Source organism: Acomys minous (genome assembly GCF_964271855.1).
Source record: "Acomys minous genome assembly, chromosome: 6".
NCBI lineage: Eukaryota > Metazoa > Chordata > Mammalia > Rodentia > Muridae > Acomys > Acomys minous.
In genome coordinates this window covers 127,870,148-127,884,429 of record NC_140487.1, presented here as the reverse complement: position 1 = coordinate 127,884,429, position 14,282 = coordinate 127,870,148, and the positions used below count along the sequence as shown (strand labels likewise).

The following is a 14,282-nucleotide window of genomic DNA, read 5'->3' as shown; positions in this document are numbered from 1 at the left end:
TCACCCATGCTCCGTTGGTGAGGGCGGTGGGGGCCTCATCGAGGCCTAGTTTCTCCCCAACACTCACAGCACTTGGAGAGGCTGAAGCTTTTCTCTCAAGTCTTCCTTTGCCTACCCTCCCCACCGCCATCTCTGCGGTCTGCCAGACCAAAGCTACCGTCCAGAGCAGAGGCATGGAGAGCACCCCCTGAGGACGGGGCCCAGCAGGGCACCTTCTCACACCTCATAACAGGACCAGGAAAATGTCCCACGAGTTCCTTTCTCTCCTCCACGCTCTTGGCCCTTGCCTCGGCCTCCCTTGGTGTCCGTGGGACAGGTGGGAGAGGTGCAGCTTCATGGTCAGTGTCCCTGTTGACAAAGCCTCAATGGAGCCCGCATAGCCTGGAGTTTTAATCAGATTCTGCCTTCTAGCTGGAAAGGGCCGCTCCAGACAGCCCTGGACTACAGTTCCAGTTCTGAGAAGGATGGGGCAGAGTAAGCTACGGCGCTGGCTCCAGCACCTGCCCGAAAGTCAGATATGATTAGACACAAGGACCCCGGGTGCGCACACTCTCTGCAGACACATGGCAGCTGTGCCGAGTCATTGATCTCTGCCCTCTCCGTGCCCACAGATGTCAGCCATAGAAACCATGACAGAGAAGCTGGAGAGCTTTGCAGCCATGAAGGCCGACTCAGGCAGCTCCCTGCAGCCCCTGCCTCACCATCCATTCAACTTCCGGTCCCCACCCCCAACGCTCTCGGATCCCATCCTCCGGAAGGGCAAGGAGAGATACACATGCAGGTGAGGATCCGCGAGCCCCTTGGGTGCGGATGGGGAGGGGCCACACACACATGCACGCACACACACACATGCACACGCACATGCACACACACACACACACACACGCACATGCACACGCACACACGCGGCTGTGAACCTGCTTCTAGAAAAGCCCAGAGTTGCTGGCGAGGCTCAGTGAGGCGAGTGACCCCTGTCTCCTTGACATCATGTTCTGCACATGAGTCATGTGGGGCCAGGCTTCTAAAACCATCTTCTGTGCTGTGCCGTCCGAGCCCAGCATTGCCAAAGGAGAACAGCTCAGCATTTAGCCAGAGCACGGGGAAGGACGGTGAGCCCAGGGCCTGGCATGTGTGAGGGTGTACCCCCAGGCTTTCTTGCTCATCGTAGCCACTGTGGCCCCCAGACTGAGGGAGTGATCCTGGCATGACAGGTCCTACGCCCTGGGCCTCTGAGCTGGGCTCTGGATGAAGAGAAATCTGGAAAGGGGCAGTGTGGACCGCGCTAATGTCTCTCCCACCTCTCTTCCCTCTGCCCCAGGTACTGTGGCAAGATCTTCCCCAGATCTGCAAATCTCACAAGACATCTGAGGACACACACCGGGGAACAGCCGTACAGGTAGGAGCCGCATAGTGTTAGTAACAGAAGGATTTTCCCTGCTTGCTTCCACGTACCCTGAGTTTCCCTTCTCTCGAGCAAGCACCAACGGTCAGATGCACCCATGGGGCTGTGGCCACCACAGTGAACAGGAGGCAGAGGTCTGGTTCTGACACTCTCTGCCTCTATCTCCTGACCTGCCACCTTCCGGCTCTAGTGTAAGGACCAGGCAGGAAGTACCCAGCGAAAGGATGACAGCTTCTTCCATGTTCCCAGAAGAGGACATGTCTCCTTCTGCAGCTGAAGTGTCAACCAGGGCAGGCAATCAAAACCAGGGAGGGGTGTGGCTTGAAGATGGAGTCTCCACAGGTCTCTGGGGGAACCTTGGCCAGCCCGCCCCCATCCATCCTCATGGTGACCACTCCCTCCCCAAGTATGAGCTCGTAACGAATGCGGGGTACCCTTGATGCCCCGAGTGTGAAGCTAGGCATTTGTTGCTAAAGTAGACTCTCACCCACACAGCATCTTGGGTTGTGTCACTGAGTGATGCGGAGCGGCCTCCCAGCAGACCTTGGTGTCCCTGCCTCAGAAGTGAACAGCCCGCACCTTAGACGCACCCTGAGATCCTCCAAGGGTTGGGACTGACGTCCACTCTTGCCTACTCTCCTGGCCCCAAGTCCCTGTCCTCTTAGCCCTTGACCCTTTGTCTTTGCACAAGAATGACTGAGCATGACTTTTTTTTTTTTCCTTGCCCCATGCTCCCAGTCAGGGAGGGAGGCCTTTTTAAACAGAGCTCCTCCTTGGGCCGATTGTCACCATGAGACGAACAGGGAAATGGCCGCTGCTCTGCCAGGACTAGTTTAGCAACACATTCTGGGGTGTGTCTGGCTAGCTGAGGCTTTGGGAAAGAAAGTCTGGCTTGGTTTTAGAGCGATGGCGCTAGACTCCTATGCTGTGCCCGTGCGGAGCTTGCGTCACCAGGAAGGGGCCACATGATGAGGGACGTCTGGGGACGCATCTGTGTGCCCTTCCCTGCGGCAGGGGTCCCATGTGGGTATGTGTGTGTTGTGACCCCCCCTCTCCCCAGTGTATACAGCTCATCCCTGGTGGCCATGGGCCCATCTCTGTGCTGGCAGAGTGAAGGACAGCTCTCTCTAGTTCTGTGTCCCATGCCTCCAGCCCCTCCCTGACACGCAGCCGCCGCCCCCCCCCCCAACCCCTTGTCTACTTTCTGAAAATAGTGGCTTACAAGTTAACAAAGGCAAGCAACAGAAAGATTTATTTGGTCTGGTCCTCGCCCAGAAAACGAGCCCTGTGTTTTTTCTGTAATGAGAGCCGACTCCTGGACAGCGTGTCGTGCTAAGAGCCCCCAGAGGGTAGGGGCCGTGTTTATAGAAGAATTTAATTATCATTGATTTCTTTTGCTCTCTTAGAGTTTCGACTTTGGTAACAATAATTGCTTTGCAAGTTTGTGTTGCAAATCCTGACTTTATCTGGCTGGAGGCAGGCCTTCGCCGGGGGGTTTAAAGCGTGCAGTGTGCCCCCTTGATACTGCTGAGGACCTTGGTCTTTGTTTTATAGCTGGAAAGGGTTTAAGTAGGAACTGGAGAGGGCATGGCCCATCCTAGAAGTCCACTGCAAAGGGCATAGGCCTGGCAAGGATGCTTGACCCCCCTCATGCTAGGTATGATGTCAGCACACATGCACATGGTCACCGTGTATGCATATTTGTGTGCACATGTGGGTGTGTGCACTCTGCAGAGGCTGGGACCCTCCAAAAATTAAAAAATAAATAAAAAGATGAAGAGGGTTGCCTGGAGTGGTCAGGAAGCTGGTTTCACACGTGTCTCTGTGTTCTGACAAGGGTGGCCTCTGCTTTTCCCAGGGGTAGCTTTCCCACACATTCCAGCCAGGGTACAGTCCTTGGCACTCAGCTTCCCCTGGGCTGTGAAATCTTTGCCTGGAGTTGAAGAACAACATCTGACAACACTGTTACGTCCTAAAACTCCAACGTACAGGTTTTACGGAACTTAGGTTACAGAGGTAGAAAGGTCTGATCAGCTGTGACTGGGGAAGCTGGCCTTGCAAGCGTGAGAAGCCGCAGCCAGGCCCCAGGCACCCACAGAAAAGCACGGCAGTACGCCGCTGTACTCTCAGTGCCAAGTGGGCAGAGGCAGGAGGGGCCCTAGAATCTTCCGGCCAGTCAGGCTAGCCAAATCAGGTGTGCTCCGGGCCCAATGAGAGACCCTCAAAAATAAGGTAGAAGAAAGCAATAATAAAAGACACCCAGAGTCAGCTGGGCGTGGTGGCGCACGCCTTTAATCCCAGCACTCAGGAGGCAAAGGCAGGAGGATCGCTGTAAGTTCGAGGTCAGCCTGGTCTACAAAGTGAGTCCAGGAGAGCCAAGGCTACACGGAGAAACCTTGTCTCGGGGGGAAAAAAAAGACACCCAGTGTCAACCTCTGACCACCACCCAGATGTGCACATATGTGCATACATACCTACATGCACACACTAGACATGCACATGAACATGTATACACATAGGCACTCACACAGAGATAAAATTTCAGTTACATTTTTTACATGGAAAAATTAAGAATTGAGAATGAAAGGGCTGGATCCTAGTATTCCTCTTTCCAACTTTGAAGGAGAGGTTTTCGGGGCTGTTGGGCATACCCTGAATCACACAGGGATGCTGGCCTTCCTGGAACTCCTGGCCAGGTCTGTGACTCCTGCTTGCGGGGGGGGGGGGGGGGGGGGAAGGGGGGGGCACACCTCCCGACGTGTAGCTCTGTTGCTGTCATTTTCTCCCCAGCTCCTGTTCAGTGTCCTGCATTTAAAAAGCCGACTTGGTGTCTGGTGGGGGCTACAGGTGGCTCCTGAAAGTCCGCTTCCTTGTTTATTTTCATTCTTAAAACGTTTTAAATCCTCTTTCTTTTCCCTTATCCATCCTCACTTTTAAAAGGGTAAAGCAGTGCTGGCTGTTGGTAGCCCTCCTGTGTCCCCAGGAAGGAGCTGCTGCTGAGGGGCAGGGGTGAGGGGGGAGGGGGGAGCCGCCTGACTTCACTCTCTCCTGCCTTGTGCTTCCCTCACGTTCCTGGGACTGCCACAGGCATGGTCACAGCAAGGTCCTCCCAGAGCTCTCTGCCAGCCGCCTGTGCCCTCTCTTTCTCTCAGCACAATGGTGTGTTGCTTTATGCGCCACAGCTGTAAATTTCCCCAGCCGCCTGTCAGCTTACTCACAGTGCAGGGCCCAGCTGCTGGGCGAACTCTGCGCCCTCGCAGCCCTGGGCTCTCTGCTCCCCTAAATTCCAAGTGGACGTCTCTGCCTGGACCATTTATTTAGATTAGAATACGGAGAGGCTACAGTGCAGCGTCCTGCAAGCAGACGGGATACTGCAGCCCGTCCTGGCCCTCCGAACTCTGCACCCAAGAGCTGTGTCCCTGTGACCTCTCCCCCACCTTTCCGAATTCCCTCCCACCTCACCTCGTCCCAGCATTCCCAGGCTTAGGAGTCTGGGCCAGAGTGTGCAGGGGTTGGCGGGGGTGGGGGGTAGGGGGGGTAGGGGTGCTATTAAAGAGTCTCTGCGTTTCCTGAAGAGAAGCCAAAACAAAAACAAAAACAAAAAAATGTATGAATGAGCTTCAGGCCCGGACTGTCTAGCTGACCTCTGGCATCTGCAGAGAACACTCACGCTGGTTGTGTGAGCTCAGTCACATCTTAGCCTTGGATTTACACTGCAGATCGGCCAACCAAGTTTTCCCTTCCTGAGCAGAAGACCTGGGCCTGGCTCAGCCCAGCTGTTTGTGTTTCAGGGTGTGTGGGGAGCAGGTGAGAGGAGCAGAGAGCACCTCTGGGGTGCTGCATCCGTAGGGGGCGGCAGAGCACACCCGGGTTGAAGTCAGCTGTCGCTAAAGCTAGGAAAACCAATAGTGATGCCTTGGGGCAGATTCTAGGGCTGCTTCTGAGGCTGTGGGAAGGGAGGCAATGACCAAGGATGCCTGGGTGCCCTTGAGGCCACTACCTAAGATAGAGTAGAGGCCCAGCCCTGTCCTAAAAAGTCTGGTGAGACAACTAAAAGGATAAAAGGCGCCAGGGGCTCAGACAAGGCTGGTGGAGGCTGCAGGAACTGAGGAAGGGAGCCATGAAGGGCAGCACCCGAGCTCAAGGTTGGGAGTTGTGGTGCCAAGCCTGAAGAAGAGCCTGGGTCAGAGGGAGGGCGCCTCTCAGAGCAGCTCCCCACTCTCTAGGGCCCTTAACTTCCTTGGTTTTATCAGGTATCCATGGGCCAGAGGACTTGCAGGCTCTGAGCATCCAGCCCTGCATCCCCAAGTGAGCTGGGGCCTGCCCAAGTTACTAACTGTAACCCCTGAGGGCCCTGGATTCTGCAGGGACAGACACACACTGTAGAAGACCATGGTCAGGGTCACCAGGCACCCTGGGCAGGGGCCCATGTTGACCTCCAGGGTCAGTCTCGGGGCCCGGCGCCTCCTGTACTGGACAGCACAGTGCCATAAAAGCTGCTTTGACACAGCCCCTCCTGGCCTGGTGTCCTCAGTCACGTCCTCGACCACATGACAAAGGCTCGTGACCAGTGTGCTACTCCAGAGCAGGCCACCAGCCCTGAAGCGCAGAGGGGTAAGGGCCCACAGGAATGCAGAGCTGCCACATTTAGAACAGTCACACACCCCTGTGGGTGAAGAAAAGCCCCCATCTTTGCCATCACTGAGGCTGAGATCACAACCTCTGGCTCCAGAAGGGAAGGCAGCCTATGTCACGGCACCTGCGCCAGACATCTTGTGTATTGCTCATCTACCTGAGCACGCGCATGCACTTGTACACACACACACACACACACACACACACACACACACACACACACACGCACACACACTGCACGCACGCACATATATGCAGTAAAAATAAATACGGACTCGGGAACCCCTGCGGCAGGGTCTGCCTGTGTGTGCAAGGCAGGGTCCACCTGTGTGTGCAAGGCAGGGTCCGCCTGTGTGTGCAAGGCCTTCGGGGCAGCCGCAGCCACCACACGCTCAGACTCCCACAAGGCAGAGCTTGCTCCTTTTCCAGGCATTTCACCTGTGCTGCAGAGCTCAGAAGGCCCCTCCTTTATCGTGGGCATCGCTTGGCCCTGTTATAAAACTGGGGGAGAGCAGGCCTCTGTTCTATGATGTTACGCCACACCTGGGGGGCATCCGCACAGCAGACATCTCTCACCGCCCACAGCTTTCTAACTGCACCAATGTATGCTGGGCGCTGGCATTTTTTTTTCCTGATTTCCCAAGTGTTTGATCAACCTCGTGGGGGCATGACAGTGACCAAACACGCAGGAGCTGGCGGTACCTTGCAGGGCTCAACGTGACTACTAGCTGGCCTCAGCGTCAAAACCACCAAGCCAGGAGGAAGCCCCCTACCAACCTTCAGGGCTAGCTTTCTCCCTCTTTCCATGGCTCAAGGCTGCCCTCTTGCGGCAAACTAGGAAATGTCAGCTCACATTGTGTATCTCGGCATCTTACTCCGTCCTCTAGTGTAGGGCCTGGATGTCTCTAGGGACACGTCTGAACTCTCCAACCAGGCAGCCAGGTGGCCCCAGGGACTCCACAGTGGATACAGCCCCTGTGGAGGTGGGTCTTGCCCTCTCCCACCACACTTGATCTCTGAGGAAGGTGCACCTGTTTTCCAGGTGCAAGTATTGCGACCGGTCCTTCAGCATCTCCTCCAACCTCCAGCGGCACGTGAGGAACATCCACAACAAAGAGAAGCCGTTCAAGTGCCACCTGTGCAACCGTTGCTTCGGGCAGCAGACCAACCTGGACAGGCACCTGAAGAAACACGAGCATGAAGGCGCACCAGGTGGGTGGAGTGGGGTGGGGGTGGGGCACCAGGTGGGTGGGGTGAGGTGGAGTGGGGGTGGGGCACCAGGTGGGTAGGGGTGGGGTGGGTGGGGCCCCGGGTGGGGTGGGGGTGGGGCACCAGGTGGGTGGGGTGAGGTGGAGTGGGGGTGGAGTGCCAAGTGGGTAGGGGTGGGGTGGGTGGGGCGCCAGGTGGGTGGGGTGGGGTGGGGTGGGGTGGGGCACCAGATGGGTGGGGTGGGGTGGAGTGGGGGTGGGACACAAGGTGGGTGGGGTGGGTCTGGGTGGGGCACCAGGTGGGTGGGGTGGGGTGGGGTGGGGCACCAGATGGGTGGGGTGGGGTGGAGTGGGGGTGGGACACAAGGTGGGTGGGGTGGGTCTGGGTGGGGCACCAGGTGGGTGGGGTGGGGTAGGGGTGGGGCACCAGGTGGGTGGGGTGGGGTGCCAGGTGGGTGGGGTGGGGTGGAGTGGGGGTGGGGCACCAGGTGGGTGGGGTGGGTGGGGGTGGGGCGCCAAGTGGGTGGGGTGGGGTGCCAGGTGGGTTGGGTTGGGTGGGGTTGGGTGGGGCACCAGGTGGGTATGGTGGGGTGAGGGTAGGGGATGGGGTGTGGCAGAGGATGGGCAGAGGAGTGGGTGGGTCCCAGGCACCCTCAAATAGCCCTCTCAGAAATGGTTCCCCCGAGGCCCACCCCCAAGTGCACATTGGGGCACCGAGGGCCAGATGCACGCAAGAATGCCCCTGACACTCAGACCATCCGCAGTGAGCCAGCATGCCGGGGTGCTCACGAACCACCTGGGCACCAGTGCCTCCTCCCCCACCTCCGAGTCGGACAACCATGCACTTTTAGATGAGAAGGAAGATTCCTACTTCTCCGAGATCAGAAACTTCATCGCCAACAGTGAGATGAACCAGGCGTCCACTCAAATGGACAAACGGTAAGAAGCAAGCCAGCCTGGGCTGGTCCAGACCCAGCTGCCTGAGGTGCGCGCTTCCCCACCCCTGGATGGCACTTGGCCCCGCGTGGAGGACGCCCCCAGGTTCTATTGCTAGGAACAAGAAGAGTCCTCTCTCCTCCAGACTCCACGCATGCACACCTGCCACAGCTTTTCCACTAAGAGGCTGAGCACAAGCACCCTGTGAGATAATGGGAATTTACACTCAGAGGCCAGCGCAGGGCCAAGCGGCAACCCCGTGTGTGCTTAATCCAGACACCCGTTTTCAGACAAGAATGTTGCCCCTTCGGGGACACACATATGGAGAGGGAGAGGGAGGGAGTGGGAGGGGGAGGGAGAGGGAGGGAGAGGGAGAGAGAGAGAGAGACAGAGAGGAGACCGCAGAATCCAGCCAGGTTACAGGGTGTCCTCGGACACCTCACATCCAAGCTTCAGGTGTCCTTTCCTTGGGGACCCTCCCTTCTGCAAGGACACGTCTGTATCCAAGGAAATCAAACTGATAAGAGAAGTCATTGAGAAACAGAAGTTCCGTAAACCCCATGAACCTTCAGTAAGGCTCTCCAGTTTCGAAGAGGAGAACCAGACGCCCAAGGAAGTGGGGGAGGCCTCGGTGTAGCCCAAAACTGGCCCAGAACCTAGAGCGAGGAACCAGCTTTTGTTGCATGAGCTGAGCTCAGCTTGCTCCCGTCCACTTTAGGAAGTGAGGGAGGGTTCCCGGGAGACACCTCCAAGGCAGGGGGCTGCATCTCCCTTGTCTCCGGTGCTTTGGGGAAACCGAAGTCTGGACCAGTCCAAACCATCAGTGAGGATGCCTTGAGCTCCGTTTCTGCTCGAAAGTCTTTGGATCTTGCTGCGGGTCCCTGACTGCATCAGAGCCCACTAAGTGCCCTGGCATACCCATCCTGGCCCTTTCAGATGCCATGTCTGACAGCTACCCATGTGTCCAGCTACTTGATGCCTCCTTCAGAGGAAGCTGGGTGTGACCTCCACAGCAAGTCTTCCCCAACCCCACAGAGAGCTAGAGAACATATCCCTGTTGTTGAAAACAGACTCAAACTATGGCTTCCTCTGGCCCCAAGGCAGAACCACCCAGAGAATAAAGACCCATCCTTGCTGGGGTGGACCAGGACCAGGTATGGCTGGGCTGCCAAGGCCCTGGGCACCCCTAAGACTGCAAGACCCCCCTGTGCCATGCTCTGAGCCATATTGTCAGGCCAGAGGGCCCCTCAAATGACCCAGCAGAGTAAGAGGCATTTGCGGAAGGAAGAGAAACTGCCCCCCCCATCCCTATCCCCGCCACCCTAACCACACCATGGGTGTCTGACAGAGCTCCCAGCAATTCCTCCCCCATGTTCAACACTGTTGGCAACATAGCTGGGCCTTGACAGGGCCAACCACCTCCCAACCCCATTGTTGGAGCCAGAAAAAAAAAAAGGCTCCCCTTGTCACCACTACTGCGTATGTGATGTGCTGTTACTTGGCCGTCTGGTGGGGAGGGTAGCAGACACAGCTGGGCTGGCACCCACATCATCCAGGTGTCTCTCACTGTTGAGGCCTTCCTTCAGTGATCAGTGAGAACCTAGTGCCTGCCAGGCCAACCCAAAGGAATGCCCACGTGCTGAACTGTGTCCCCAGAGGACACCTAAGCAATCCTAACCCCATGTCTCGGATGGCAACTAGGGACAGGGTCTCTCTGAAGGAGGCAGGGTTACAGCAAAGTCCTACTGTGTGGCAAGGACACTTCCACAAAAGGACGCGCAGGCACACACACCACACACAGCAGAAGAAGACAAAGGTGGAGGCCACTTGTTGACCAAGGAATGTGGGAGACACTAGATTCTTCCTCAGGTTCTCCCAGGGACCAGCTGTGCTGCGCCTTGATCTCGGCCTTTTGGACTGTCCGTTCCTGCTGCTCTGAGCCATGTCAGTCAGGACGCTAGCCCAGCTGATGTAGCCATCAGCTGACACCACCACCTGAAGCTGACACCAGCCTGCCAGGGCCCCTGCTGTCCCTGCTGGGCCACACTTACTAGAGGTTGGGCATGCAAGAAGAGAGACCATGGTCTCTGCTCCCAACCAGCAGGGCTCCTCTCACCAGGCCTGAGACCAGCCAGCAGGCGTAGCTTACCCACACAGCTACCTGGTGAATGTGTCCCGGGGCTAGGCTGGCTGTCCGCTCACACCTTCTCCTCCTGTCCTTAGAACTGTGAGAGCTGGATTCTCTCACACTGTAACTGCAAGGTGACAGGAGCCAGACCCTGCCTGGCCTAGAGCCTTCAGGAGATGAGCTTGACGTATTCTTGGCTGGCCCCCAACACAGGTGACTTAGAAGCCAGGGACTTAGGGAGCTCTCTCAGAGCCTGTCAGAATTCTGCCTGTCCTGGAGGGCATGTCGGGAGGCAATGCCACACGGGTGACGACTACACGGCACTGCAGTAGAATCTCCCCGGCTCGGCCCCGCCCATACAACTGCAGCCTTGGCACCACATTGCAAGTCCGTCCCACTCAGATGCTGTCTTCAGTGAGAGAGGCCTAATGCCCCTCTCCCACAAGGCCACGGGCCCCACCCAGTCAGACCCGGAGAGCTGAATACGTATGAAGAACAGGGCTAGCTCAAGACTGTGCCCGTTGACTTGAACCCCTACCAAACAGGTGGCGGTCTTCGAAGGAAATAGATCCGGCTGGTTCACCCTCGTTAGTGAGGAAGCAGAGCACAAACGTCTTGCCCTGGGCCTGGATGGAGCCCTCGGGTTAGGACCCCTGCCCTAACCCGGTCTTGCTGATCTTGCAGAAGACTGGCGTTTGCTTCCCCAAACCCACACCAGGCAGCTCGCCATCACCTGCAACTCCAGCCCCAGGGGACCCAGTGCCCTCTTTTGGTACCCTTGGGCACACGCATGTATACACATGCACACACAAACATACAAAACGATATTTTGTTTTAAAAGTCTTGCGCAGAGGATTTGAGGACATGGCTCAGCCGGTAGAGCATTTGCTGTCCCAGCATGTGGGTCCAAGTTCAAGCTTCAAAATCCATGTTTTAAAAATAAGAAAAAGAGCCGGGTGGTGGTGGCGCGTGCCTTTAATCCCAGCACTCGGGAGGCGGAGGCAGGCGGATCACTGTGAGTTCGAGGCCAGCCAGGTCTACAAAGTGAGGCCAGGACAGCCCAGGCTGCACAGAGAAACCCTGTCTCAAAAAAACCAAAAGTAAAATAAAAAATAAATAAATAAGAAAAAGAGTGGGCGGGCTGGAGAGATGGCTCAGAGGTCAAGGGCACTGACTGTTCTTCCAAAGGTCCTGAGTTCAATTCCCAGCAACCACATGGTGGCTCACAGCCATCTGTAATGTGATCTGATGCCCTCTTCTGGCCTACAGGTGTACATGCAGGCAGAATACTGTATACATTAAATAAATAAATCTTTTTTTTTTTTTTTAAAGAGTGGACATGGTATAACAAACACCCCATATTCCCAGCTGGCGATGCAGGGTCAGATACCCTTTGGGCTTTCTAGCCACTCAATCTAGCTAAATAGGTGAGCCCAGGCCAGTGGGAGACCCTCATAGTGAATAGTGACTGAAAAGGGCACGGGGTGGTTGAACTTTGGCCTCTATGTATACATGATCGCATGTGTATGTGTGTGAGAGACAGACAGACAGACAGACAGACAGATGGAGAGGACAGCGGACTAAGAGAGACCAAACGAGTGTCTGAGATCTGCTTGGCCGCAGAGACCCTAGGAGCTGTGAGTTAGAGCCTGCGCTGCAAGCCGGGACCGACATCCCTGGTGCCAGCCCATCCTGGCGAGTGTGTCTTGCTGGCAGCAACTGCCTGAGCCCAGCCCTCACTCCTCAGGTTTTGCAACCGTAGATTCTCACGGCTGCCTGGGAGGTGTGTGCACAGATGGATATCACAGAGTCCTGGGCAGGACGGGACCTGAACACTTCTCCACGCCAGTGTCCCAAGGGCGCCTCCCACCCCAGCGTCAGGCCTGGTCGCAGCTTCTTGCCTAGTGCTGGTACCCACGTTTCCCAGTGGCCTGGCATCTGCTCCTCAGGGGCCCTCCTCTGAACCCCACCTCTCCCTCATGGTATTTCCATCTCTCCTGGGGTGTCCTACTCTCTCCATCACTCTCACTCCTCGGGGACTAAGGAAGTGGCTCTGTAACTCCCTCTTTTAGTGGCCACAGGTGCTGGCTCTTTTTGTTTGTTTGTTTGTTTGTTTTGTTTTGTTTTTTGAGACAGGGTTTCTCTGTGTAGCCCTGGCTGTCCTGGACTCGCTTTGTAGACCAGGCTGGCCTCGAACTCACAGCGATCCACCTGCCTCTGCCTCCCGAGTGCTGGGATTAAAGGTGTGCACCACCACCGCCCAGCTAGGTGCCGGCTCTTTTTGAAGGGCTGAGGTGGCAGGGGTGGGTGCGTGGCAAAGGGGGACAGCTACCTTTAGAGATCTTACTGCAGTAAGAAGAAAGGCCACCTGAACACAGCCAGTGTCCTCACCTGTCATTTCAGGCCTGAGATCCAAGACCTGGACAGCAACCCACCGTGTCCAGGCTCGGCCAGTGCAAAGCCAGAGGATGTAGAGGAGGAGGAAGAGGAGGAGCTGGAAGAAGAGGACGATGACAGCTTAGCTGGGAAGTCACAGGAGGACCCAGTGTCCCCTGCACCTGAGCCCCAAGGAGTCTATGACGATGAAGAGGATGAGGAACCACCCAACTCCATGACCATGGGCTTTGACCATACACGAAGGTGGGGGTGGCCAAGTGCCGGGGCACGGGCTGGGTGGCGGGGACCTGAATATACGAGGTGACATTTCCGGAGCCGTCTCCTCCAACCTGGCCTCACCTCTGCCCAGCAAGTGCTGCTATACCTCAAGGATTCAGAGCTAGGGCTAGGGTGACGCTAGCCAGAGTCCAGGGCCCTGGGTCTGCTTCCAGAAGCTTGCGTGGGGCTAAGGAAGGGAAGGTATGCTGTGCTGACCCTGACTCGAGAGTCCTTGGCTGTGCTGTGCAGCTATTCACATCCACCTGGGGCAGCCGGGCCCAGCACCCACGATATTAGAGGTTGGGCAGGCCAGAGCCACCTCTGCATGCCCTAACCGCTCACCAGTTACTTCCGGTAATGGGTGACACTTGCCAGCATTTGAGATACCCTGGACCGGCCCCCTGGAGCCAGCATTTCTTCCCCAGACCCTCGGTCCTGGGGTGGGTAGGGCAGCCAAAGCTGCCCAGAGCCTCAGAAAATTCAAACCTCCTTCTCACCCCTTTGCCTGCTGCCTGTGATGTGTGCACGCACTCACCCTTCCTGCTCTCTGCCTCTTCACTCCGACGTCCGTGTGGCTTCCCATGTAGGGTGTCCGTGTGTCAGTGTGTCTTGTCTCCTTCTGCATGTGGCTCGTGGAAACCTGTGGCATGCATGCAGGCACGGGGACCAGCCGTGAAGCGCACTAAAGAGATGCCGCTGGTGGCCAAAGAGCTGACCCCAGGCCCCCCTCTCCCTGGTCCTTGGTGCAGGTGTGTTGAGGAGCGAGGAGGAGGAGGAGGAGGAGGCGGTCTGTTAGCTTTGGAGCCGACGCCGACCTTTGGGAAGGGGCTGGATCTCCGCAGAACAGCTGAGGAAGCATTTGAAGTTAAAGATGTGCTTAATTCCACCTTAGATTCTGAGGTTTTAAAACAAACCCTGTACAGGCAGGCTAAGAACCAGGTAGGTACCCAGCAGAGCCCCTCGGCGCCATCCCACTTCCACTCGGCTTAGGCAGCAAGCAGCCGCCATGCCTCCTCAGCACAGGATGCCCGAGCACTTCCAGCTAGCTCTAGCTATCCCGTGGCTGGAGGACATCCAGACACACCGCCTCCCATGCCCGCTGCATTGTCTAAAGGAACAGCCTAATAGCTGTACGCCCCCAGCAGCCTGGTGTAGAGCAGACGGAGGGACTGAAGACAGATAAACATGAGCTAGCTCTCGGGTGGTGAGCGAGGGCCACTTTCCCCAGTTCCCTATCCCATCCCCAGGGAGGGAGCATCTGTGATCAGGTCTGGGTCTCTTGCTGGGTCTCCCCACCTCTGGTCTAAAGGAGAGGCTA

General features: G+C 56.8%; 1 protein-coding gene across 10 annotated transcripts in view; it reads left to right on the top strand.

Moving 5' to 3' along the window:
- Positions 1 to 14,282, top strand: part of PRDM16 (PR/SET domain 16) — a 327,469-nt gene that overhangs the window by 307,426 nt on the left and 5,761 nt on the right. For 9 of the 10 annotated variants that reach the window (XM_084784692.1, XM_084784691.1, XM_084784688.1 and 6 more), the window contains 6 exons: positions 612 to 781; positions 1,319 to 1,396; positions 7,080 to 7,249; positions 8,010 to 8,184; positions 12,713 to 12,949; positions 13,714 to 13,903. In XM_084784692.1, coding sequence (XP_084640818.1) covers positions 612 to 781; positions 1,319 to 1,396; positions 7,080 to 7,249; positions 8,010 to 8,184; positions 12,713 to 12,949; positions 13,714 to 13,903 — 1,020 coding nt within the window. The remainder of the gene's footprint in view (positions 1 to 611; positions 782 to 1,318; positions 1,397 to 7,079; positions 7,250 to 8,009; positions 8,185 to 12,712; positions 12,950 to 13,713; positions 13,904 to 14,282) is intronic. The other variant, XM_084784684.1, reaches the window with a different exon arrangement.